Source organism: Pseudochaenichthys georgianus, chromosome 9 (genome assembly GCF_902827115.2).
Source record: "Pseudochaenichthys georgianus chromosome 9, fPseGeo1.2, whole genome shotgun sequence".
Taxonomy (NCBI): domain Eukaryota; kingdom Metazoa; phylum Chordata; class Actinopteri; order Perciformes; family Channichthyidae; genus Pseudochaenichthys; species Pseudochaenichthys georgianus.
In genome coordinates this window covers 42,108,273-42,135,383 of record NC_047511.1, presented here as the reverse complement: position 1 = coordinate 42,135,383, position 27,111 = coordinate 42,108,273, and the positions used below count along the sequence as shown (strand labels likewise).

Sequence of the window (27,111 nt, the reverse complement as noted above, 5' to 3'; positions counted from 1 at the left end):
AGATGTGGATAGATTTGTTAGAGGGAATAAAAAATAAATTAAAAAAAGTGAAGACTCTTAGAGTGTCTGTATTTTATTGACTTATTATAGGAGTAGCATTTCCAGCATTTGTGTTAGCATTAATATATCTGAATACTGAAAAATAAGAAGCCAAATGTCCCTAGTGAGGCACAAGGGCTAAACATAAAGCATCTATGTACTGATACTATTTTATTGGTTGAATTGACTAAGATGGAATTGTAAAAATCTCAACGAAAAACATGAATGGCTCAACATAATTTATTTTCATTTTATGTTAAAATGTACAGAGTTCTTTGAAAGTACTTGCTAAGAAAGAAAAAAAACAGAATAAATGGAAATACATACAGGGAGAGAGAAGAGAGTGGAGGCCGCCTTCACTGCTGTCTCTCCTCTCTTTATTTTGCGCTCTCTGTTAGCATACAACGCAACATGTACAATTACAAAGGATACAAAAAGGGAAGCGATATAAACAGACAGAAATATACTGAGCTCCTTTTTACATGCCTCTTAAATGTAAGGAAGTCATCCTATACACACACAAGTAAAAAAAGAAAAGAATGCCAAGTGACCTTTAGATATTTGTAGTCCTTTTGTTTAAAATAGCATTAATATACTACACAAAGATAGAAAACTCTAGAGATGAGATGGAATGGAGAGGTTAAAGGCATCTTAAAGTCACTAAAAGTGAGTGGTAATTTTTTTTTAATTTTGAATTTCTTAGTAATCATTACCCAAGAGGCGAGCTAAAAAATATGTATTGTTTTTTTTTCCTGAAACAGAAGTGAAAAAAATGACAGTACCAATATCAATGTCAGAGTTTCCTTTTTATATTATAGAAAAAACATTTTCTCTACAATAGGTTTTTCTAAAGTCAAAAAGAGTCAGCTCGTGTCATAAAAGAAAGCTGCCCAGTCTGATCAAATTCAGAAACGAAAAGAAACACAAAAATAAAGTAGAGAACAATACACACAAATAAAGTATGCAATGCCAGGTCTGTAAGAAAAAATGAAAATCTCCTCTTTTGACTTTGAATACTGGTACATGGAGTCAACCAACAGAACCTCGAACTCTTCCTCCGACCCTGCTTTATACGAGCGTGCCTCTGAGCGAGGGCCAATCCGCGCACTAGATCAGGCTTTAGGCACCTTTTATAAAGGCCGACTGTCCCGCCATACGTCTAGCTAATGGGAGTGCAGACTTATGCAGCAAAGAAATACGAAAAATATACAGTTTTAACAGAATACACCATTCAAAAGCAGACCTCTCTGGGTCGCATACACTTTCGGCTGACCGACTTTCATTAAAGCAGTTCAATGGAAATCCCACCGTTTGTTCTGTAAACTGCTAAAAAAGGCTGACATATTATGCCGTCTGTCAGTGGAGTGTGAACAAGAACAGCTGAATGTTTTACTTTCCTGAGCTAGCTACCAATTAGCACTAGCCAGTGTGTGTATGTGTGTGTGTGTGTGTGCTGGATATTGGGAAGTACCAGAATATTTACATCTAAGAGTGGCGGCAAACTGGAAAATAATGCTACTTGTTTCATTCGACAGACAGTAACGTCTGTGTCTTTGCTGTTGTTGTTTTTTTGGTAGAACAAGATGGATCCGGGAAGACTCTGGGAGCAGCTCGACACCACGCACACCCGGAGGCCCCGCTCTGATGCTTCTTCTCGACCCGGGTGAAAAGCCGCCCAGGAGAGACGTGTCGGGGCTTTCTGAGAGCGAGAGGGTGTGTATCACCTTTTCAGAATGCCACACATATAAAGACCAAAGCATATAAGAGGTCGGACTGCACACAAGTATTTAAAAAAAAAACAACGAAAACAACGACAACGAAAATAAGATTCAACAATATGTTTAACAAAACAAACGATTTGCCCCGAATGTCTCTTTTTTTTCCAAGGTAAGGCTTCCTATATCAATTAAAAGATCGTGTGCATGGTTGAATATATTCAGTAAACCACTGTTTTTCATTCGCCGTCTGAAGAGGCGAGGTTCTCCTGTATTGTCTTTCTCCGTGTTACCTCCTGTCCCCCCGCTGTCCCGGGCCTGTGTTAAGATCACATGACGAAGGAGTGTGTGGGCCTGCAGCAGAAGGTCCATGTTCACACGACCCGCTAAACCGGGAGCCCCAGCCACTTGCTTGCTAGGAGGGGAAGGGGAGCCCAAATGAAAATGGACAAAATGACAACGTGGAAAAACAGGAAACCCATAGACCCTCTGTGTCTCCGTCACTTCCGCCCCCCCGGCGCCTGCCGCAGCCCCGGAGAGGGTGACAGGAGAAATGTGCACATTTAGAGTTCAGCGAGTATCATTTTTCCCTCGTCTCTGCTGCTCATCTGCTCATGTACGGCGACTGTTTGGGCACACCGGCATAGCTGTGATGGGTGGGGCCTGTGTACATCATGTTGCCGTGGTGATTGGGCTGCATGGGCTGCTGGGGGTATCCCTGCCCACCCATCATGCCCATCTGCATCTGCATGGGGTACTGCGCCGGCTGGTTCATGTAAGGGGGGTTGCCGTGGTAGCCGCTGTTCATCATGGGCTGGGGCATCCGGTACCCGGCCGACATGGCGTTCAGCGGCATGTTCATGGAGTTGTAGGGCGCCGGCGTGGGCATGAGGTTGGGCATCATGCCGCGCTGAACAGCCAGGGTGCGGGGGCCACCCTGCATGGCCACGGCCCCCGAGCTGCGGCCATACAGCTGCTGCTGGTGCGGGGCGGGGGCTAGCTGCTGCGTGGCTTTGGAACGGATGGAGATGTGGCCCTTGACCGTCGCCATCTGGCCCTGAAGCCGCTGCGTGTGAGGCGGGGGCCCCAGACCCAGGTTGGCACTGGGCATGTTGCACTGAAGCTGTAGCGAGCCCAGGTTCATGGAGCCGGAGCTGAGGTTGGGGGGGGGCGTCATGGTGGGCTGGCCCTGAGAGAGCGGGGCGTGGGGGGACGGGGCCAGCCCGGGGTTGGAGAGGGACACGCTGGTGGCGTAGGAGGTGACGGAGGCCGAATGAGAGTAGGGCATGGCGTGGGGGTCCATGATGGTGTTGGTGAGCTGTTGGAGTTTGGCCAGGCTGAAGGTAGCGGAGGGCTGAGGGTAGCCCCCCGTGCCAAAGTCCTGCCCCATGCGCTCATACAGGGTGCGGCCCCCCCCTCCACCGCCACTCTCAGGGATCTCCATGATCATGGGGGTGGAGGAAAAGCCATTACCCATGCTGCACTGGGACAGGGCCTGCTGCTGCTGCTGCTGCTGTTGTTGCTGCTGCTGCTGCTGCTGCTGCTGTTGTTGTTGTTGTTGCTGCTGTTGCTGTTGGTGTTGTTGCTGTTGCTGCTGCTGTTGTTGTTGTTGTTGCTGTTGTTGTTGTTGCTGCTGCTGTTGTTGCTGCTGCTGCTGCTGCTGTTGTGGTGTAGGAGCGGACGGTGAGGGGTTGGAGGCTTGTTGCTGCTGAGCAACCTTCTTCTGGGACTGCTGCTGCTGCTGGTGGTTGGTGCTGGGGGGCCGCTCGATCACACAGCTCTGCGGAGACTTGATGCCGCAGTTGGGGGTGATGGACGGTGGAGGAGGAGGCGGGGGCTGGGGCACAGCGCCGCCCACATTACCGGCTCCAGGTCCAGTGTTGGGCCCCGTTTGCTGGATGAGGCTGCAGCTGCCCATCCCATGTTGGGACCCTCCGCTTCCTGTGGAGGAGGTAAGGCTGGGGGCGGGGGCAAAGGAGCAGTTGTTGGACTGCGAGGAGGACGGGTTCGCCGAGTTTGAAGAAGACGAGGCTGACGATGAGGAGGCTGAGGAAGCTCCCGCCATTGCGGCCGACATCCCCCCTCCGTTCCCCGTCCCGCCCATGGTGGAGTCGTAGCTGCTGGGGTTGTCGTAGTTCTCCGTGGTGCTCTCGATGCTGCCCAGGTCGCTGAAGCCGCTGTCCACCACCTGCTGGGAGTGGTCCGACACCGAGGGCACGTCCATCATCGGTGAAGTCTCCATGTTCTGCTGGGAGGGGGCCGACAGAGAGCTGGGATGCTCCGGTGTGATCTGGGTGTACCCTGCTCCCGTGGGTCCGGGGGTCCCTCCCCTCGGCCCCGCGGGAGTGGTGTCCATGATCCCGGAGGTTAACCCCGGGCTGTTCACAGAGCGCACGGACTGACTGGGCAGCGGCGTGGCGCTGGGGTTAGGGAGGGGGCTGCTGTGCTGGGACGCCCCGCAGTCCTCCACCAACGCCAGGGACTCTTCCTCCACGTCCCCCGCGTGGCTGTAGCTCTGCAGGGTCCGGCAGGCGGCGAGGGTCTCCTCACAGTCCTGGTAGGCCCCGTGGTGCGGCTGCGGCTCCGTCTCCTCGTCCTGCGCCTCCCCCTGGGTCAGGGACTGCACGGCCTGCATGGTCTCCAGGTCCAGCTCGTTGGAGTGGTGGTGGGGGTGGTGTTGCTGGTGGTGGCCCAGCTCCTCCTTGAAGTCGGAGTGCTGGTGGGGGTGAGAGGAGTGCGGGTGGGGGTGTTGGGGCTCCATCAGCAGCGTGACCTCTTTGTCCTCCTGGTGCAGCGGCTGCAGCTCCATGGGCTCGGGAGGAGCAGACATGGCGGTGACGGTCTCCACGGCCGCGGCCGCCGCTGCCGACTCCTCCTGCTCCCGGCGCCGCCGCTCCTCCTGCTGCGGGTCGGCTGACGAGGGCCGAGTCTTGACCTCCTGCCCTTCCTCCTCAGCCTCCTCCTCCTCCTCCTCTTCCTCCTCCTCCTGCTTGCTGACATAGTCGCGGGCCACGCTGTTCTCCATGTCCAAAAAAGCCTCTCCGCCCTGGGGTTCTTCTTTGACCGGAGGGGAGCTGGCACGGGAGGCCGGCTCTTCCTCCTCGTCTTCGTCCTCATCCTCGTCTTCAGAGTCCTGGCTTTTCCTCTTCTTGCTGCCGTTGCTCTTGTCCTCCAGGTGTCCGTCACCTTCGTCGTCTGCGTCGTGATCCTCGCTGCGTCTGCTTCCCGAACCCGGTGTGACCGCGGCTCGCCTGCTGACGCCGCCGCTCCCCGTGCTCCTGCATTCCTCTTCCTCCCTCTCCTCATCATCGTCCTCCTCCTCCCTGTCGCCCATGTCCGTGTCCTGAGGCTGGGACGGTGGGGCCCGGGGCCCTGAGGAGGAGGAAGACGGGGACAGCAAGGGGCGGGACGGAGGACAGCTGGGTTTGTCTTCCTCCCAGGTTTGTTCAGTCTCCTCTTCCTCTTCCTCCTCCTCCTCTGGCTCGGAGGTGGGGGTCGGTTTGGGGGCGGGCTGTGGAGGCTGGCTGCGGATCTTAGGCGGTCTTCCTCTCTTCCTGGGCACTTTCTGCTCCACAGGCTTAGGCAGATAGTCGTCTTCGTCGTCCGAGTCTTTCTGTTTGCTGTCGCTGTTGGCTCTGCGCTGCTTGTTGCGGTCGTCTGTCTGCTGCAGGCGGGGCTCCTTCTCCAGACCCTGCAGCCTTTGTGTCTCCTTCTCCTGCCTCTCCGCCTCCTCCTGGGCCCGCTGCAGGTACCAGCTTCGGGGCTTGCGGCCAGGCTTCATTTTGATTTTGGGGGGTGGGGGATCCCCGCTTTGGGCCAGTCCTTCTCCAGCTGCGGGGGGTTTTTCAGGTCCTTGATTCGTCCACTGCAGGGGTTTGCGGCTCTTTCCCTTGGGCCAGCCTTTCTTCTTCTTCACTGGGACCTCGGGGTTAGCCGACAGCGCCTCGGATGGAGCCGCCTGCAGAGCAGCCACGGGCTTCAGCACAGGCGTGAGCTCTGAGAGAGACGAGGAGAGAAGGCGGTTAGATAACGCTGCACAGAAACCAACAAAGATTTTCAACATCTTTTATCTCCGAGAACAATTAAAGGTTCGGTCAATAAAAAAGTAAAAACTGAATTTCTTAAATTGTCCATAAGAAGCAGAACATATCCATGTGAGAGGCTGCTTCTTCTGCCAGTACTAAACACTTCATTATCAATATGTATAGTCATTATTTAGCGACCCGTCATTGCAGCTCACCATCTTCCTCTGAGTCTGAGAGGTGGGGGTGTCGGCCCCTCTTGGGCGCGGGGTCCGAGAGCCTCAGCGTGGAGCGGCTGGGGGGGTATCGGTGCAGTGGGTGTCCCAGCGGCGTCTCCTCCTCCAGTCGGGGCATCGGCCTCTCTGAGTCGGAGTCTACGAAGGGCTCGTCCAGCACCTCCGTGGTCTCAGAGATGGTCTCCGTCACCACGCTGCTGTGAGGGTGGCTGCGCTGCCGAAAACGACGCTTTCTCAGTGGCTTCTGGGTAAAAACAGGGCGGGGTATTAGGTGGGTTTCGCAAAAGACAGTAGACACACATTTAGGTGTTGACTTTGTGCAATGCTTCAGTGGGTTTCTCCTAAGTTCACCAACATTAGATAACGCCTCATAAGATTGATCTGGTGCTACTGGAGTGGAGATGTCGGACTCAGTTTCATATCTTGATTCTGAAGGTTCTGACAGCGGGCTTTGTTCTGAGCCTGAGTTACAGAAGATTCTTGTTTTAAGCCTGTCGACAGCATTTTCAGATTTAGTACGATGTGTGGAAATGTATGCAATGAGCACATGGTTACATGTATTAGTTCAAATGTTAATAATAAAACCCGACTCGCTCTCCAGACTTAGAGGACACTGGCTAAAAGATGATTGTAGTTAATACATGGATTTAAATACTAAATGTTTGAACCCTGGGTATAACACAATGCAAACATCTTCATTCCCAGATGTGAATAGTTACGGTCAGTTTCTCACCTTGCATTTGAGCGACATGGTGGGCTTGGTGAGTGTGGGGGGGGAGCATGCCCTCCGCTCATCATCCTCCTCATCTTCATCCTCCTCATCGTCGTCTTCCTCATCATCCTCTTCTTCTTCACTGCTTTCAGTGAAGCTGTTCTTCCTGACGGCCCCCAGAGGCAGCGGCCCCTCAGGTCCGTCTATTAGTCTGGGCTTGGGGCCCCTCTTTTTCCTGGGGGGCCGCCCTCTGCGCGTGGGGGTTATCGAGGGGTGCCGGGCCATGTCCAGCGAGTGAAAGGTGGTGGACTCTTGTCTGTCCAGGGAGAAAAGGGAGGGGGGGCTGCTGGCAGAGCCGGGGTGTTTCCCTCCCTCGGTCCTTTCCTCGTCTTCCTCATCGTCTTCGTCCTCCACCGGGCGGATCTTAGGAGGCCGTCCCGCCCGCGGGCTGTCCTTCACCTTCCCCCAGGGCCAGTTTTTTGGCGGGCGACCCCGCGGTCTGCGCTCTCCGTTTGTCGGGGGAGTCGGGCGTAGCTGCTCTGGTGCAGGGGGCGGACAGCGGGGGGGAGGAGAGGGAGGAGAGGGGGGAGAGCTTTGACTGATGGGAAACCCCGGGAAGCCTTTTCTTTCCTCTTCCTCTTCCTCCTCCTCCTCTTCCTCCTCCTCGTCCTCCTCGTCGTCGTCGTCGTCGTCGTCTTCGTCCTCCTCCATCCTCTTCTTCGCTTGGCGCATGTGCCAGGACACCGGAGGGACCTTGTGACTTGGTTTGATCTAAAATAAAGATACAGTAAAAACTCAAATCAATAATAATATACAACCATTTTGACATAATTCTAAGACTGTTTACACAACTGAAAATGAAATACACGACCAACTGAAGAGCATTTCTTGTTACATGTTTATGAAATTGAGTTACAATACCAAGGTCATGTGACTGAGGATTCAGCACCATCATCACTATCAGTCAAAACATTTAAATTACTCGAATTGTGTCCTTTCTACACATTTACCTCCTTGCTTTTGTCCTCCTCTGGCTCTTCATCCTCCTCCTCGTCATCCTCCTCGTCTCCGTCAGACACCACCGTGTTGGTGACGATGACGGGGGTCCAGCGGAGACACTCGGGGTCGACGTCCATCTGCCGCGGCCGGGCCTTCAGGCGGGTCATGTGGTTCGAGACCAGCTTCTCCCGCCGCACCAGGACCAGCCTGAGCACACAGCAGGAAGGAACACCAGCGTTAAAACTAGATATCGTGTTTGTGAAAAGAGTAAAGAAATAAAAGAATACGGCTGTGTGTCAGATTATCGTGTACGTGTAAGCTTGCAATGCCCATACAGCTGCCCATATTTAGAGGTTGGAATAAGATTGGTCTATCTTTGCTTACATTAAAAGGCGTGTCAGTGTTTTTTTAATCAGTTCAAACTCGACGCCTTTTGACTGCTGCCAACATTTGATTGAACATTAGCATCTCTGCCTCAAACAGACCCTCCTCTTGTTTTCCACGGCACTATGTTCAGTTATATTATATTCTCACGGAGGAGAAACAATGAAGACATTTTAAAAGTAAGCTCACTTAAATGTTTTAATCACAATGTGCACCGAATTCAAACTTTTAACCCCAGAACACGACACTATAAATAAACCCAAAGGAGTGCATTCTGAACCCAGATGTGTGTCGCCTTGTGCTGTTCCACATTCCACACGAACATGGATCCTGATTTCAATAAACACGTGGAAGTTTAACATTTATCAGACAATAACCGCAGTGATATGTTCCTGCACGGTATATCATCGGTTGTCTACTTAAACTCTACAACAGGGGTGTCCAAACTACGGCCCGGGGGCCAAATGCGGCCCACTTTGAATCGGCCCTCAGCAAATTCTAAAAGTACAATGGAGTACGGCCCACAAATGAAACTTGTGCTTGTCTTATATTGTACTTCTTAACTATAAATGTAAACATATATTACACCCAGAGGTTGCGTTCGACTTCTTCGCTGCCCGTCATTTTGACGGACAGGATCGTAAAACTGCCGTCAATATCCAGAATTACCCGTCGGCCTTTACACAACTCTGACGAGGGGGGGGGGGGGAGAAGCATGCTCGTGAACTGTCAACGGGGGGGGGGGGACAGTTCACATGCGCCGTGTTATGCATGGTTTGTTCTAATCCGTCAAAATGACGGACTGCTTTCAGATTTGTCCGTTATTGTTAAAAAAATCTGTCATCGACGGAAAATATTCGCGAAAATATACGCGACCTCTGGTTACACCGTAGTATTCATGTGTTAAAATGACCACTTTTCAAATAAATTCAGTCAATTAAAGAAGGAAACATTTTCTTACATATCTAAGTTGATAAGAAAAAAGCCCAATGACTTATTTCCATAACGAGCTTGAAATACACCCTTCCTATTTCTCCTTATTATAATCAATCTTCTGTTTTAAGGGATGAGCTGCCAACACTCACGAGCATCATGTACCTACCTTTGATTGATTTTGCTAACTTATAACTGAACCTAAGAGGCACTGAACCTCTCCTCTCGTGAGCGGCCCAGCCCTTCGTATATTTTTCTGTATGTGGCCCTCGGTGTAAGAAGTTTGAACACCCTGCGCTAGAATAACGGTAGTGCAGGTACCTGTCCCCTCGCTGCTCCAGCATGCTGAGGCTGTGCAGCGTGGTGGTGATGTCCTGCGGGCAGATCCCCGTCAGCTTGCTGATCTGCCGGATGGTGATCTGCCGGTCGCGGACCTCGTGGAGACACTCCAGCACCACGCTGCGCCAGTACGCCATGTAGGACAGCCGGCCCAGGTCCGACAGGGGCTTCTCTGGGGAGCCGGGCTGACCCTCGCGCTTTGACAATAAGTAGCCTGCGGGGGGGGGGGGGGCAGAGACGGGGACATCTTGAGCAACTTCTTTTGTATTTGTTCATTCAGTTTATTAAAAGAGTATTGTTAGAAAAATATCACTCGTCATCGGCTTGAGCTTCAATATCAGGAAACATGTAGTTATTATCTCAAGCCGGTGACGAGGGATATTTTTAAACAAGTATTGACAGATAAAGAGCTGCACAATTAATACGACTTTTAATGATATCATAATATGGAGAAGTGCAATATACAGACTAAAACATCTTTGTTTGGTACAGGTACTCTTACATACAAAATAACAATATTAACGATAATGTGAATCGTGTAAAAAACAAAAGTTCATTTACCTATAGTTTTGCAACATCAGTCAACATTATCTCAGTGCATTTCAATCATACAGCCGTACACTGATGTTATCACAGTTATCGGTGTCTATGTCCTTACTGAAGTCGATGAGGAAGCGCCCGTAGCCCTGGCGCTGGTACTGAGGAAGAATCATGATGCATGACACGTTGTATTTCTGTTGACAGTGCTTCTCCTGGAGAAAAGAGAAACGCACAGACACATTCCACCATGAGAAGAAAGAAATATAATGGAAGTGCATCACAGAGCAGGCGCTCACTCACGGCTGTGTTTCGGCAGAGAGGAGACATGCTAATGTGAGCGTCGGCGAACTCCACAGAAGGGCGCTCACTGGTTATCTGCAGAACAACATGTTTGCTTTGAAGCTACGTGTGGGGCGAGTGAAGCCAATGCAAACCAATTTAAATCTTTTTTTCCCTCAACTATGGCTAATGTTCTTTTTGTAAGTGTGCGCAAGGTGGTGCTAATTTACAGAGGTATCCATTCTACAAAAAGGAGGAGGAATAAAGGGGGCTGTGTGGCGGACACCGAGAAGACCGTTGCAGAGAGACTGACACCAAGCACAAGTTGCTCTCGCAGAAATGCTTGAAAACAGCCGTTTTTCTTCCAACCTGAACCGGTCACAGACGCTCTTGCATGCGTCTTCTTTAATACGCTTACAACGCCAATTATCATATCGCGCTGAGAGGTGCTTTTGAACTGTGCTACCTCAAGAAGAATATTGTTTTCATTTATATAAAGAAGTTGTAGTTGATATGAATGTTAGCAAAAGTCATTCTGCTGATCTCCGTTACGAGCCAAGATAAGAACAGTCGTCATTATCATGTTATAGCTCAGTAATATTCATACTTTAAAGGGAGGTAAGAATGGAGAAACCAGCTCGAGTGCGCCAGAATTTGAAAGTACGCAGCCGGAACAAATCTGCCCCTTCCTTCAGACTTCCTCACAGAGCCCCTCCTCCAACACACACGAACGCGCACATGACCAATGAGGGCACTAGATAAGTTAGTGCACAGATGGAAGGCTGACAGGCAGGTAGGCCATCCAGTTACTTTAGCCGGGCCGGCTCAGATGATTGGTCGTGCTTTTCACAGCGCCACGGCTTCCACAGAGGACATTTTTTTTATGTTTTTATTGTCAAAGCATTTCATGTATTCATTGCTATCGGGACGTTAAGAGCATCCCATGGAATATAACAAGTGTTTCTGAAGTGAATTACCTTCTCCACCTTTTATCTAATTTAAAAGTGTTATACCCCCCCCCCCCAAAGTTTTGTATATATCCCTCCATGGGAAAGATTGGAAGGCTTTATTATCAAATGCACATTAAAGATCCGTGTTGTTTTAAGATGTGTGTCAGGATGAGTCCCACGTCTTTTTATCTGCATCACGGTCTTCTTACCTTGGAGAAATATCCGACGAGGTGGCAGCCTTTGCTGTCGTTGTGGGTCAGGACGTAGAAGAGGAAGGGCTCCACGTCGTAGTACAGGGTCTTGTGGTCCAGGAACAACTTGGCCAGCAGACACAGGTTCTGACAGTAGATTGTGCTCACGTTCCCATCGACCTGGAAGACAAGGCACGTTTCTTTATGTAGCGGCTTTCAACACGAGGCAATTCAAAGTGCTTTACAAACATGAAAGACATTAAGGCTGCAGCCACACGAGATCTGCTACAGTTCTCTATCAGATAGACGGTTCGGCCACACGAGGCCGCCATGGAAACGCAGATATCGATAACGGGACCCAAGGTGGGTAGATCTGCGGACAAAACGCTCTGGGGGGCCAAACAGCTCTGTGTCTGCGCCCTATACGATCATATCCTGATAACGATGGCGCAATAGCCCCGCCTCTCCTGCTCACCCCCTGTGTCACCCGCGTTATTGCTGATGTGTTTCGCCAACAACAACAACAACAGTTTTCCGAGTGTTTCGAGCCAGGTCCCGGTATCTGGCAGGACAGTGCACCCAGCAGGTGCCTCCAGCAGACCCCCCCGCACGGCAGAGTTTCCGTTAGCCGAAATCTAAAATTCTCCGGTCAAAATGTCGCTTATCGTTTAGGTGTCCTTTGACACTCAGGCAGTCATATCATTCGCTAGAACTAGCTAGATCTGATCGACATGGACATAAACGCAAGTGAAGTCTAATCGGACAGGAGAGACGGATCAGAGATCAGCTGCTGCTGACGGAGAAAAAGAGCCCTGCCTCTCCCCACCTTCTAAATCCACGCGGAGAATAAACAGAAGGGCAACCATGGAAACCATGCTCGGAGGTCTTCTTCACTGCTTTTGGTGTATTTTGTGGCGGTGTACTTCCGCCACTTACAGGCCCGGCATATGTACTACAGCGTCTCCAGCGGGTCGAGCGGTCTCCTGTGGAAGGACACGTTTCTGGCGTGTGGACGGAAGACTTTTTTGACAACGATTTCGGTTCGTTTGCGTTACCGTTCTCGTGTGGCTCCAGCCTAAGAAACATATTATAAAATGGTATTTAAAAACACTCATTTAAAAGCAGAGATAATAAAACATGAATAACAAAAGGTACATGAATAAAAGTTACAGTGCGAGATATGAATACATCAATTAAAAGCAGCGGCAAAAAGGAAAGTCTTCAGCCTGTAGTGGGATGAGTGGAAAGGAAAGCTTCCTAAATGTATGGGGGTAGATTTGTCACAATATTATTTGTGTGAACAGAAAAATAATCCGTGTTTAAATGTAAATGTAAAACACCTTCCACTTAAAATGTGCTAAAATCTTAAAAATAATCATTGCAAAGGCGGCCTGTGGCGCAGTGGGTTGTGCGTTGGGATCAGGGGAGCACGGGTTCAAACCCCACTGCAGTCAGCATGTCGTTGTGTCCCCGAGACTCTTCACCCCAAAGTGCTCCTGTGGGGATTGCCCACAGTACTGAGTGTGTAAGTCGCTCTGGATAAAAGCGTCTAACAAGTGACAGGTGATGTAAAAAAGTGAAACGGATCTGCTAATACACAAAGTAATTCCACAAATAATTGTTTTTATCTTTTTATATTTTACTATAATGAATTTACAAATATACAAACGCTTGTAAATATCCCTCTAATATTTACAACTTGTGATCAGGCATTGTTCAAAAACGTGTCTGTGGATCTCAATTCTCCGTGGGTCGTCTTTTCACACACAGAGTTCTGAGGTCCGAACCTAAATCTGAAATAGATATACGGCCTGCTGATGACGACATTTCCGCATTTCAAGGTTTCCCATTAAGAGCACGAGTCCCTGTTTCATTTGTGTTCAATTGTTTTTCATATTTCTCTCAAGAGTTTGCAAATATTTGTGGAAGGGGTTTCACATTTACAAAGGACACAATTACACACAATTATTTTTCTGTTCACACAAATAATATTGAGACAATTCTACCCCCATATAAATGACTAGAAGAAACGGGGCTGTCCAGGAGTCCATCTTTGAGCTGCTGTGGACCAAAGTGAGGGAGAGTGAAGTAGAAGCTCGTGTCAGGCAGTGATGATGTCTCGGGAGACCCAGACGATAGAGAGGGAAACAAAGAGCCGTAAAGAGGAAGCGGAAGGAGGGAGGAAGGCTGGCAGGAAGCCAGGTATCCCTGCTCTCTCCTGCAGAGAAACGGGAGACACCTCAACTCTGAATTAATCTGCCGCTGCACTACGAGAGCCGGAGGAAGAGCTTAACTGAAAATGTCTTATTATTAATTATTCTAAATAGTGACTTTCCCTGGTGGCACTTTAGTTGGGAAGGATGTTAATTAAACACCGTTAGGAAATGGACTAACTACTTTATGTTGGAGTAAAGTATTGTCAAATATTAATATATGAATGTGCGTATTAGCCCTCAGTCTATGTTTAATGGATAGCCAAATCTACCAATTTTGAAAGTGTAGTGCATATGTAAGTGTAAGCATATTTTGATACTCTATTATAATATCCCCATTAAAATATACTGGTTTAAGATTAAAGTGGCAGCATATTTCGATAGAATAATATGCCCTGTAAAATACTGCTCCCACTAAAGTACTCTTTTAATATTACACTAAAACCCACTCCATGTAAAACCTTCTGTACAAATATAAGTATTAAAACGCAAATCTTGATGCACAGTTTTGCGCAGCGTCCACACGGCGGCGTGCGTTGAAGCTTGCTGGTGGGCGTGTCTGGAACTCGACCAACAACCAATCACATGAATCTCCCGCCCCGGACACACGAGCACGCGGTTTGCTTGGCTAGAGCTTGTACTGGCATATGATTTGATTGGCTGATTTGATATTTAGGTGGTTTTGGTGCTAAATGATACACTGACATACAGTTTGATAAAATATAATTTACTTTTATTAAATGTTCAGTTAAATATTAGATGTGAATCATTTAGATTAATCTGATAAATACTAGGGATGTAACAATATATCGAATATCGCGGTAAATAAATGTCTCAATACCGTCGTGAGACTGACAAAATATACCGCGTTTTTTTGTTGTTTTTTTTTTTTTTAATATATATTTTTTTAAAACCTTTATTGAACCAGATGTCCCATTGAGATCATCAATCTCTTTTTCAAGGGAGACATGTCCAACACGGCAGCAAGTAGGTTACAACATGAACATAAAACAACAGATGACACAAAAGGACCTCGTATTTACAGGGCTACATGTACACACCTAGAGACATTGACAAGTACCAACAGTATATTTATATCTCTGTCGATAAGCCTCACCTTCTTGGCAACAACTGTATTGTGTTTGAAGTGGCGGAGAGACAATGCACAGTTTGACCCACTGCTGTCACCCATGGCCAAAGCATATCTCTCTGTCCCAGCAACATCAGTACCAAGCAAGAGTCTTTTCCACAGCAGGGGATTTTGCAAACGCCCAAACATCCCAGCTTCTACCTGGAAATGTGGACATGCTCATATTCCTAAAAGATAACCTTGATGACGCTGAGTGAGTGAGTGAGAGTTGAGTTACTTGAAAAACTAAAGTGAAGCTTGATTTATTCTATTGCCGGGTCTGATTATTATATTGTTGACACTTTAAAATACTACTATCCTACTAAAATGCAAATCAGATTTATTATTTAATAAAGAATTTCAAAATGCAAATACAAAAAATAAAAATAAATTATTCTCTATAAATAAAAATATTATTATTTATTTTTTTATATCGCGATAAATATCGTACCGTGGACTTTTTAATCGCGATATTATCGTGCCGTGAGTTTTTGGTATCGTTACATCTCTAATAAATACTTGATAGTTTGATCGAAAATGTGTTGTTTGTGGCCGCCCTAACTTTGACCGGACTATATTGTTTAGTCTGAGGCAACAACCAGGGCTAGAGTAAAAGACAAGGTGTATGCAGAAGTGACTGCCGGTTACTGCGTTATCATCATTCTTGCACAGTATTAGCACATTAGCAGCTAGCAGCTCCTCACCTCGTAAACAGAGACGTCCTCCTTCCTGTAGATCTCGTTGGCGGGGGGGTGGAACCAGCTGCACTTCTTCATGTGCTGGTAGAGGATGCTGCGGCTCTTCATGTAGCGCAGGCAGAACTCACACAGGTACAGCTTCGGTAGTCTGACCAGGGCAGAGGGAAGGGGAAGAAGAGAGACGGAAAAGTTGTAAAAAGCTGGAGCCGTCTTCACAATTGTTTATTTTCAATAGCGACATTTGCAAACTCTGAATCCAGCTTCTCCGATTTGGATATCTGTTGGTTTTCCTAAAACTATTTTATAACAACATTTGCTATTTGTTGCCAGTTTAACGGACAAGGGATTCATTTAATTAAATACAAAATGGTCAGATAATCCAAAATAAAAGTTGTTAAAACGTATCACAGCTGTTCACATTTGGTAACAGAGTAAGTCTAATTACATTTTTAAATGTTACATACATAAAAATACACTCAGCAAATCAGAAACGCCTCCTCTGCTCTGATGCTTCCCTGCTATAGTAGGTGTGAGTGTAAACAGGTTATAATGGAGCTGCTGATGGCTCCGCCTGCGAGGACCGTGGTCCATGAGGCTGCTGTGTTTCATTACCTGCTGTACTCCTGGGGGTAGGGGGACGAATACCACGTCTGGATTTCAAACTTTCCAAATTCGATGACTGACGGACATCGCATCTGAGGGTCTGGTGGCCCCGTCACCCCCACTTTCTGTTTGGGGGAAGGGAGAGAGAAAGGGAAAGGTCAGGTCCAGGTTTTAACCGGAGGGATTCACAGATCATAAATCGATTGGTCAGATTATAATGAAAGGGCCTCCTGGTTAAGTCGGAGCTTGATATCCAATCCAATCAAACTTTATTTATATAGCAACTTTAAAAACAACAGAGTTGACCAAAGTGCTGTATATCAATTAATATATAAAAAAGCAGCATAAATACATTTAGACAAAACCCATAAGACAAAAATAAACTAATGTAAAAGCACGAGACAATAAAACCATACTTATAGCCGGCACAGACTGAAACCCCTCATGCATGATGTCAACACATTTTAAAAACACAACAAAATAGAAAATCCCAATTTAGAAAACACAGATCTGTGTTTATAATTATGCGAGGTAGAAGCATGCACTGAGGTGTTTCTGCTGGATGTGTTATTGGGTGCAGTTCTCTCCGGAACACCAGAGGGCGCACCCCCTCCTCATTTGGAGGGAAATCAAGAATAAACAGCATCATCAGCAAAACACCAGGGAGCAAGTGCAACTCTAAAATGACGAGGAAGAATTGTTGAAAAGTGTAAACTTATACAAAACAATAATGGTCGTAGTTTTTTGGGATTTTACCCTCCCTAACGAAGATCTAAATATTAATTTGAGTAAGCTATTTGAAACAACAAATGTGTCGTCACTAAAGGACGGTTGAAAGGTTAAAAATCTTGAGAAACGACGAGTCAACATGTTTTCTTTACATGTAGACTACCAAGATCTCCTGTTGTCAAAGCATGTCTAACATCTCTCTGAAAGCATTATTTTATAATTTGAGTTATTTGCAGCCATCATGTCTGTAAAGCCCTTAGTCTCGTTACAAAATATGCTTACGTTTGCATAAACTCGTGGAACATGTGTGCCAATCGTTTTTGTGAGGCTTGCACGCGCTCAAACCTGAGCCACTGCAGCGAGCATTTGAGCTCATACAATGAATGAGTTCACTCAGTAGAGAAAAGCCACTTGCTATGACTTGATGACATGCGACTTGGTGACATGCGACTTGGTGACATGCGACTTGATGACATGCGACTTGATGACATGCGACTTGGTGACATGCGACTTGGTGACATGCGACTTGATGACATGCGACTTGATGACATGCGACTTGGTGACATGCGACTTGATGACATGCGACTTGATGACATGCGACTTGGTGACATGCGACTTGATGACATGCGACTTGATGACATGCGACTTGATGACATGCGACTTTTATCCAAAGCGACTTACACACTCAATACTGTGGACAATCCCCACAGGAGCAATGTGGGGTGAAGGGACACACCGACATGCTGACTGCAGCGGGGTTTGAACCCTGATCCGAACACCAACGCACAACCCACTGCGCCACACGCCTTGATGGCACTCGGAGAGAGCCGCTACCTGCTAGCGCTGCGATGGAGCTTTAAGTGGAGCTCAGAGATTCACGAGAGCAGTTTGGAAGCCCCTTCGTGTTTATGATGATTGTGTTCTTCACTCTACAGCAACTCAACCCAGACACTCACATCTGTCCTTTTCACACATCATTAGCGTTTACTACTCCGCCTGCATGCACCACTTAAACACCGGTGTGGACATTTCAGCTGGATAGTGTTTTGAGATGACTCCTGTGACGCTGGACAAACAGCCGGTCAATCTGCTGCCGCTCGAGGAACGTTAATGTAATCTCCATCTCCTCTCTGTGACTGCTGTGGCTCTGTCACTCCGTCTTTAGTCTGCTCCATATCAGCTCCATCATTACATCACATCACACATCACTTGTTAGACGCTTTTATCCAAAGCGACTTACATACTCAGTACTGTGGACGATCCCCACAGGAGCAATTTGGGGTGAAGTGTCTCAGGGACACAACGACATGCTGACTGCAGTGGGGTTTGAACCTGTGACCCCCTGATCCCAACACTAACGCACAACCCACTGCGCCACACACCTCCTACAGAGGATGTACTCCGACATCAACATCAAGTGTCTGTGCTAAACTAAGACAAGGCAGAGACGAAGGCGGGTCATTTAATCCAATTGTGGAAATTCAAATGTTTGGCTGAAAATAAGATGGTGGTTTCACAATCGCCCGTCTTGTCTTATAATCACCCTCTCTGCGCAGTAGATTACTGTAATATCTAAAACAAGTACAATAAATGAATCATATTTCCACAGTGTGCGAGTAAATATTCAATTTAATCTTGATTATGATTTGTATGTTTACACTGAGCATCCTTGCTCTTTCACACGCGGGAGTATCACGGGCAGAACGGGGAACTCAAGCGGCTTTCCAATATAACCAAATCACTTGATTCCTCTTGTAGCGATGATCTGGTCCGTCAATCACCCCTAATCATCTGCACGTATTGCTCATTTGAACCCCCACCATGAGCTTCTGATATCATGTTAAATCTGTCAGACGATCTGTGGCAAATGAACATTTTAATAAATACAATGGTCTCACAGCTCATTGACTTTTCCACCCACGGACCAAGTTCCCATTGACTTTCAGTTCCTCCGATGCACTCTGGGGTTTAAAGTCTAGTTGCCAGCCCAGAGAGCCCTATTGTGAACCCGCAAATGTTGAGTTAATACGTTTCATGTTAGAAATGTATAGCACGGTTCCCCAGCCCATAGACACGGCCGGATGCCAACTTGCATATATTGGGCTATTTGCACGATCAGCGTTAATTACCGATATAGCCCTGTGCACCGAGAGTACAAATATGACCACTTCCTGGATCAAACGGCCATTTTTGATCCAGAAAATGGCAGAAATGTATTTAGCATCCCCGATAACCCCCATAACAAATCCAAAATGGTCCATATTCAATTAAGTCAGACTGAAGCACTCCTTTGTGCATCAGTCGATCCTCACGGTAAATACAGAGCCGAATCCCAGATCAAAAGCACGCTGAAGGGTCTTTGGAAATGTTTCATGTATTGTGTGTATGTGTCTATGTTGATGCTACACACGGAGCTGCTGTGATGCAAGGCAAATTTCAGACTTGATCTGACCATTAAAGTATTATCGTGTCGGCTATAATGCCATCCATTTCAATTAACGCAACTAATAGGCGCTTTCACACCGAGTACTTTTCCCAGGAATAGTTTCCCCGGAACTATCTAGTAGATCGCGTTCACACCGGAATAAGTCCCTGAGGGAGGATTACGCAAATGAAGCCGCTGACGTCACTTCTTCTTCTGCTTTGGGTTTACTGGCAGGCCACAAACAACTTCACGGCGTATACTGCCACCCGAAGTCCCGGAGTCCCCCGGTTAACTGCCCCAGGTAAATCGGCAGAAGCGCCGACACCTCCTCATCACTCCACCGATCCCACGTTTTATTTTGTGTTGCCATAAGTTAGTCTCTCTCCGTTGGTGCGCTGGCCTAATGCTAATAAAAGGGAGGAAATAAAATGGCGGCTTCACGAAAACTTTTCGGAGTTTTCCGGGGCGTGGTTTGCAATTCGCCCAGCCAAGAATCAGAAATTGGAACCGTTTCCTCCCCAGGAAAGTCCATGCTCTCTAGCAGGGACTAAAAGGGGTGAAAAGGTTCCCGGGAAAAAAAGATCTTTTTGGTGTGAACGCAACATCCCAGGGACTACCGGAACTATTTCTGGGAAAAGTCTGGGAAAAGTACTCCGGTGTGAAAGCGCCTAATGCTAATTTATGGGCTCAGAACAGACTCATAATACACACATGCACACAGAAGGATTCAAACTTGTATTTCCGGATCCACACACAAATGTGTTCCGTTTCATATACATGTAAATAAAATCCAAATACAGAAAAAAGTTTTACATGTGTATTTTTGACCCTCACTTATTAGTTTTCCGTTTGAATCCCCTGAACCTGCAAACACAACCCGCTTCCTGTGCACGGATCGATTTGCATGCGGGTGTGGGTTTTTTGAGACTCCCCTGACGGTCAGCCGATTCGTACTTGTAATCTTTTCTATCTATAGCCAATCAGATGTCTCCTTCATTCTAAGCCAATCACACGAGCGCGCCCCCACGAGGGTATGATTTATTGCGTTCTATTCATTTCTATATCGTAAAACCTGTACTGTGTGTACTCAACATTTCCGGGTTCACAATGCTTGCAACTACGCTATAACATAACAATGACATCTATAATATCACGTCTTATGAACCCAGCATGGGCCCCCTTAGTCAGAGACATTTAATATTCTGCGTCTGTACCTGCAGTGCGAGCTCCTGGATGTGTCTGAACAGTTCGATGTCTTTTTCCGTCAGGTTCTCGTGGCCGGGGAGTTTCTCATCCTCGTCCCGCCAGTCGCTGCCATCCTGATTGTCTACAAGGATCAAACACAGAGTCAACATTGGTGCTTATCCAGTGAGAAGTTTGACGGCCCGTCCACACGGCGGCGTGCGTTGAAGCTTGCCGGCGGGCGTGTCTGAAACTCGACCAACAACCAATCGCCCCTGACACACAAGCAGCGGTTTGATTGACTAGAGCTTGTACTGGCATATGATTCGATTGGCTGACGCTTCTGCCGAGGCTTCAACAGTTGAACATTGCTCAACTTTTGCAGCGAGCCACGCCAGCAAAGCTCCGCGTCGCTTCCCACAATGCAGTTCGGCGAAAAGTGACGTCACCCCATTCAAAGTGAATGGTGAAGCGTCAACGCGCGCCGCTGTGTGGACGGGCCGTGAGAGGCAGAGTGCTAAAATGTGTGAGTTTGACTGTTGGAGCATTTATACAACAGCTTTCCCCGAGACAAACCCTAATATTTTCATTCTAAATCGGGGGGACTTTGCTAATTTATCACAGGCAAGACCACCAGACAGATTTGGGGTTTTTTGATAACATAAAGTTTGCCCTCCTGTAGTTAATACGGTACCAAGTGTATTTCTTTTCATTTGATGCTTCTTTTGAAGTTTTGAGAGAAGTTTTTAAATCTCTGTTGCCATATCTTATGAAGCCATTAACCTCAGAAAATTAAAGTTTATTGCTCAAAATATAAATGTTATATCGCACATTACAAGTAAAATAAATCATAGATAGCTAATTTTGAGACTTTTAACCGCGTAGGCACATATACTGTATATTCAGCTTTTATTGTGGTTGAAGTGGCTTTTGATTCATATATAGGCTACAGGAGTTTTGAGTCATCACTTGCATTCACACTAGGGGTGTAACGGTATCCGTATTCGTCCCGTACCGTCACGGTTCGGCACATGCAGTCACACGGCGAATACGCCTTTTTTTACGAGTGGGAAAAAAGTCTGTCACTCAGGGCAGTATTACACTTTATATAATCCAGGGGGCGGTGTTGCGCCTAAAAGCCAGCCGCCCGTAAATAACAAATGAAGAACAAAACACAACAAAACGAACACAATACATGAAGAAGAACAGTTAGCAGCTACGGCGAGTTCACACAACACACAATTAGAGCTAGAAGACACACCTGCTTCTTTTAAATCAGCTGTGGGAACATTTCGGGTTCCCTGTGGACTACAACAACGATGGGGTGCGAGTTGTGGATCGGACGAGGACGGTGTGTCGGCGTCGTTCGACAGTGTGCGGTATGCTAGTGGTAACACGTCAAACATGCTCAGTCACATGCGAGTCAGTCTCAGTCCCCAGCGAGAGGGTTTCCTCGACGGCAGGTGACATAGTTACCGCCAACAGATCTGCCCTCACTGCTGACGACGTAGACAAACTCATCTTTTTGAACTTGAAAATAGAGTAAAGCTTGAGTACCTTTATTTAGGCATAATGGCCTCACACACTCACAAGTTAATTACACATGTTAGACATTGCTGCTAAAGGTACAGATTGTATTTAGTTTTATATTTATCATTGTATTTATTTTATATTTTGACATCAGGAGATGTTATACAGTTCTGTATTGCCTTTTATTGATTGTGATTGAAACACTTTCTTATTATTTATTTTAATATTTTCAAGACATTCGTTTTAGTTGTTCAGCTGATTGAACCTTTTAGTTTCACATCAGCCATTATAAATAATATGGCCACCTGAGTGTTACTGTTTGTGGTTTGTTTTTAACTGTAATACAGTTAATGATTCCAAGTTCCTTATTTTCATACCAAAACTTGCACGACTGTTACAAATAAATAACAGCAAAAAAATTATGCATTTGGGACTTTTTTTTCCTTTTCCTTGTTGTACCGAACCGTGACTTCTGTGAACCGCTACACCCCTAATCCACACAGGTTTATAGACCTGCAGGATCACAGCCAGAGGGGCCAGAGAAACAGGAAGTGAATGTTCCTGATGCTCTGTCGCATGTTTTCTCTTCCCCGCTGCCGTCCTCAAAGCTCAGCGGAGAGAGAACTGCAGGTGGCCGCTTTATCTTACAAAGCTATGTATTTCGATGCATAGGCAACCATTTTCACAGGCAGAAAATGACAAAACAATTGTGCACCATTTACTACCCTCGACCTACAAGTTACAAATAAGTAACATCAGGGATGATCGGTTAGGAAAGCAGCTCGCTGACAACCTCTCATCGAGACATATTGCATGAAGATGCAGTTTGTTGTGTGTGTCATGATTCGGATGCTCATTATACTTTGAACAATTTATGTCGTGGAAGTTTTTAAGATTTAAAATCTATAGCCATTTTCACAGTCTCTAATTTTGTTAGTGTACTATTGCAACATTCTTTTTACAGTGTGTTAGTTTATGAATGCCATGTCAAGCACAAAACCTTTATTAATGCCATTTTTGGTCAGTTAAAGGCAGGGTGGGTAAGAATGGAGAAACCAGCTCGAGTGCGCTAGAATTTGAAAATACACAACCGAAAAAAATGTGCCTCTTCCTCCAGAGTTCCTCACAGAGCCCCTCCTCCAACACGCACGAACGCACACATGACCAATGAGGGCACGAGGTAAGTTTGTACACCGACGGACGGCTGACAGGCAGGTAGGCCATCCAGTTACTTTAGCCGGGCCGGCTCAGATGATTGGTCGTGCTTTTTACAGCGCCACGGCTTCCACAGAGGACATTTTTTAAGTATTTATTGTCAAAGCATTTCATGTATTCATTGCTATCGGGATGTTAAGAGCACTCCATGGAATATAACAAGTGTTTCTGAAGTGAATTACCCACCCCACTTTTAACGTGATTATATTCTAAAATTCATAAAGTTACTTTCAAAGTAATTTAAAGTAATTAAAGTAATTTAATAAAAACATCTATTCAAAAATGGTATGTGTTTTTAGCAGACACACGGCCACCAGTCCTCACCTCCTCGATCGTCTCCTTCTCCTTTACGACATGCTTTCTTCCGGTTGCGGCACTGCTGTGAATAATCCACCACTTCCTGCCGTGCCTTACGGCCCTCGGGCGACGGGGTGAAGAACTTTGTGAGGGCGTCGATGAGGCCTTTGGTCTTGTTGTTGAACCGCAGGCTGCCCTGAGACATGTCGTCGTCGTCCCGCATCGAGAACAGCAGCCGGTCGTCTCCGGGGTAACCCTCGCAGGACGAGCTGGAGGACGAGTTTGCCGAGGCCGAGCGCTTCCTCCGGCCGCGCCCGCCGAGCTTCTTAAAGGGCCGGCCCGGTCTGACGAGGAGAGAGAGGGACGAGTTAGAGACTGAGTTAGCGGCTGAGTCCGAGGCTGGTTGGTACATGTGTTTAAAAAATTGCCCCTCAACAATTTCCCATGTTCATTTAAAGTGGACCTGTCATGCTATTTTTAGGCAATAGCATAGGTCTCAGATATATAAAAAACATGTCTATGAAGTGTTTTGCTCAAAATATCAAACAGATCACCCATTCTAGCCATGCCTCATGTCCCTCTATTTCACTTCCTGTTTCAAAAGTGCTGATTTGGGGAATAAAGCGCTCATGCGGGACCAGGCAGCTACCGTCTAAACTAAATGCTGCCGTGATGAAACGCCATATCATGGATTATCAAGGACTCTCTCTGAAACAGTCTGGAGCTCAAAGGCTTTCTCTCTTGCCGGTTATACCACAAGGTGAGTTCCTTTTTACTTCCTGCTTCTTCACACACATGCTCTCCAGTACAGGTTAGCTCTGAGTGTTAGCGATGCTAATGTAAACACCGACCATATTACGTCCAAAACAGTCGGGCATTGTTTCCGATAGCAACGTTTCTGATTGGGCCGTGGGTCCACATTTCAGATATTACGTCATATCGGACGCAAATCTGGATCAGCTCCGTTGTTCCCCGTTTTTAGAGATTTGGGTACGGAGGAAAAGAGAGAGGGTTTTATTTCCTGACGCTGCGTGAGTTCCCCGACGCACCGGGGACACATATTTATGTATAAAAGACATAAAAAAGTGCATTTTGCATGATAGGTCCCTTTAACTAGATTGAAATAAAATGTGTAAAAATGTTTTGATGGGAGCAGTTTACGTTTGAATATGTGTGATGCTGCAAAAAAAGAACAACAAATATGTCATCAAAATGTAATAAATGACATGACATTTTGAGGGGGATTCTGAGGTCTTTCTTGGGAACGTTTTGCCTCTTTTGACACTTGGCTAGGCCACGTTACTGTCGCCCCCCCCCCTGTGAAACAGACTCAGCAGACATTGAAGAAGACGTTGTTTCTCTACCTGTTCTTGGGCCGGCCCAGCGGTGCGTTGTAGCGCCGTTTGATTTGTGCTGCCTTTTCATGTAACAGCCTCTTTCCCTTTTTCCTGGGTTGGCAGATTTGACAAATCCACATGCCTGAGAGAGAAAGAGTCACAGCACAGGTTGATAAACCCCGAGGTGGATTTAGAGCAGACACCGACATGCGTGGGGACGTTTCAAACACATTAGCACTTAATGGTGAAGCATTAGGGGCTTCCTGAGCTCTCAAGACATTAAGGTCAGATTCCAGGGAGGCTGCATAGAGGTGATGACTTAAAGGAGTCTTGTTTTTGTTTACCTTTGGGCATCCGCGTGAGGGGAGGATCGCAGCACTCCATGTGGAAGCCCCGGTCACAGGAGTCGCAGAACAACATGTTGTCCTGCACAGCGAACACACACACAGTACTGAGTATTAGCCAGTTCAGACTAAATGAGCTAAAACGATTGGGCGTTCTTAAACTCACATTACATTTTCTCTCACTCTCTCTTCTTGAGCCTACATTTTTTTAATGATCGTCATAAGCATATTGGTACAACTTATTGATAGGTACGTTTTTCTTTCATGCGTTTCAACTTTCCTGTTTGTTAATCGCTCTGTCAGGTCGAAAAACAAACACTCCTTATTTTAAATATGTGTCGCATAAAAGTCCAAATGTCCAATTAGATGCATTTCATTTTTGTTTGAGGATACATTATGTGAAGCATAATTACCCGACTAGAATTCCACATATTTATGCACAAAAATGCATCAAAATACTTGTAATGTAATGTGCCATTTCAAGTTCGACAGATCTCTGAACATCCACCGGGATTGGTTCAAGCATCTTCCGAGTTTCCCTTTTATTCTCCATCTTTAAAGACCAGTTTCTCCTCGTGCATCTTGACAGCGTGTTGAACATTTTGTCTCGCCGTCAAACCGCCCTACGAGCATTTGAATAACAATGACTCCTCACTCGACAGGTAAGGAGAAGAGAGTGAAACGCTGACTAAAATAGCTCAATCCCAGCGACCACAGACATGTCTGTCAGCATCTCAGTGTGGCACTTAAGCAGAGGGGACGCTCACAGCTGCTGTTCGACCGCATTTCCACTCACCGCATTCTTGCCTTGATCCTGACAGCTGCTGCAAGTCTTGCATTCGATGCACTGCCACCACAGAGCCTTGACTCTCGCTGTGAGCTCTGGGGAGAACTTGAGACAGGACGGGTGGCCTGCAGGTCGATAGATAGACACACACACACAAACAAGTGAGACTTTTTTTATTTTGTGCTGCTGACTGACAGCCGTGACCCACTTGCATCATGGTAGCCGTAAAAAAAAAAAACAGCTCCTTTTGGAATTGAAAGCCCTCCCTACATCAAGGCCGGCTGCAAAGAGTGTGTTCAAACATAAAAGACAATCTGTCAAAGATGAGCTCTCGCTGTTTTGAAGAGCAGCAAACAAGATGGTCTTGTGCGGGACAGAAACCCGCCGAGGGAAAAACTCAATCTCTCCTCTGCGTTCACTCGGCAGCAGAAACACCGTAATTATATCCACATCTCTGTGAAAACAAAGACCGCTGCCAGAGTCTGTCTATTACTGTGTTCATCCCTTTCAAAAAATGGCAGGAGAATAAAAGAAGAATAACCAAAATAAAATAGTTGGGTGCAGCCGCCATACTTAATGGTTACAGAATGTCTGCTTAGCAGTGTGCTGGTATCTGCTTTTGAACTGCAAATAGCTATTTAGAAATAAACAGAAAAACAATTTTGTTTTGCTTGTTTCCTAAGTGTCCTTGTTTTTAAAATCATATTCACTCAGCCTTGTTCTGTTTTAGGCTTTAGTTGGCATTTATGTATGTCATAGAAACAGCTCGGATACCTTACATTTCACACTTAATTTTATGCGGTATACAAAACATCACGTCTTCCTCCCGGGCCTTGCTGTGTGGGAAACATCTGTAATAGTGCATTTTATATCCACAGAAATACAGAGACTGGCAAAATATATATTTTTAAAACCACATTTAGTCTTTCCATCAACACAATAGCATGATGATATCCTCACTAGAAGGTCTATTGTTAGTGAAAAGGATTCATAACTAATATTTTAGTCATAGCTTTTGTGAACTCAATTATCACTGTTGGAGACTTGTTTTAAACTGGGCTGAGTATATATTCATATTACTATGATATAGTGAAAAGACTCAGATGTTGGATATTCTGACTGTGGCATAAGTTGGTTATTTCCTTGATATTAAAGGCTGCATAATAGTAAAGTGGTGTATTGCTCTATTATTGTTCTGTTCTTTTCCTTCGCCCACTAAGTCATTATATCCACATGAAGCCGGTGAAGGCAGTTGGCATTAAAACCTCATTGTGGAAATATTT

General features: G+C 46.5%; 1 protein-coding gene across 2 annotated transcripts; it reads right to left on the bottom strand.

Annotated features, from left to right (window-relative positions):
• Positions 1 to 263: 263 nt before the first annotated feature.
• Positions 264 to 25,920, bottom strand: kat6a (K(lysine) acetyltransferase 6A). 2 transcript variants are annotated; one of them, XM_034091343.2, is made up of 14 exons: positions 25,838 to 25,920; positions 25,042 to 25,123; positions 24,725 to 24,839; positions 23,388 to 23,704; positions 20,351 to 20,463; positions 15,992 to 16,107; positions 15,386 to 15,527; positions 11,358 to 11,519; positions 10,038 to 10,131; positions 9,362 to 9,593; positions 7,735 to 7,930; positions 6,746 to 7,495; positions 5,995 to 6,256; positions 264 to 5,750 (listed from the first exon to the last, which is right to left on the bottom strand). In XM_034091343.2, exons 2-14 carry the CDS (start codon positions 25,115 to 25,117, stop codon positions 2,359 to 2,361), a joined length of 5,967 nt encoding a protein of 1,988 aa, XP_033947234.2. In that variant the 5' UTR covers positions 25,118 to 25,123; positions 25,838 to 25,920; the 3' UTR covers positions 264 to 2,358. The 2 variants fall into 2 exon arrangements, with proteins under 2 accessions (XP_033947234.2, XP_071060543.1); XM_071204442.1 differs by having other exon boundaries at positions 5,995 to 6,253.
• Between the last annotated feature and the right edge of the window lie 1,191 nt (positions 25,921 to 27,111).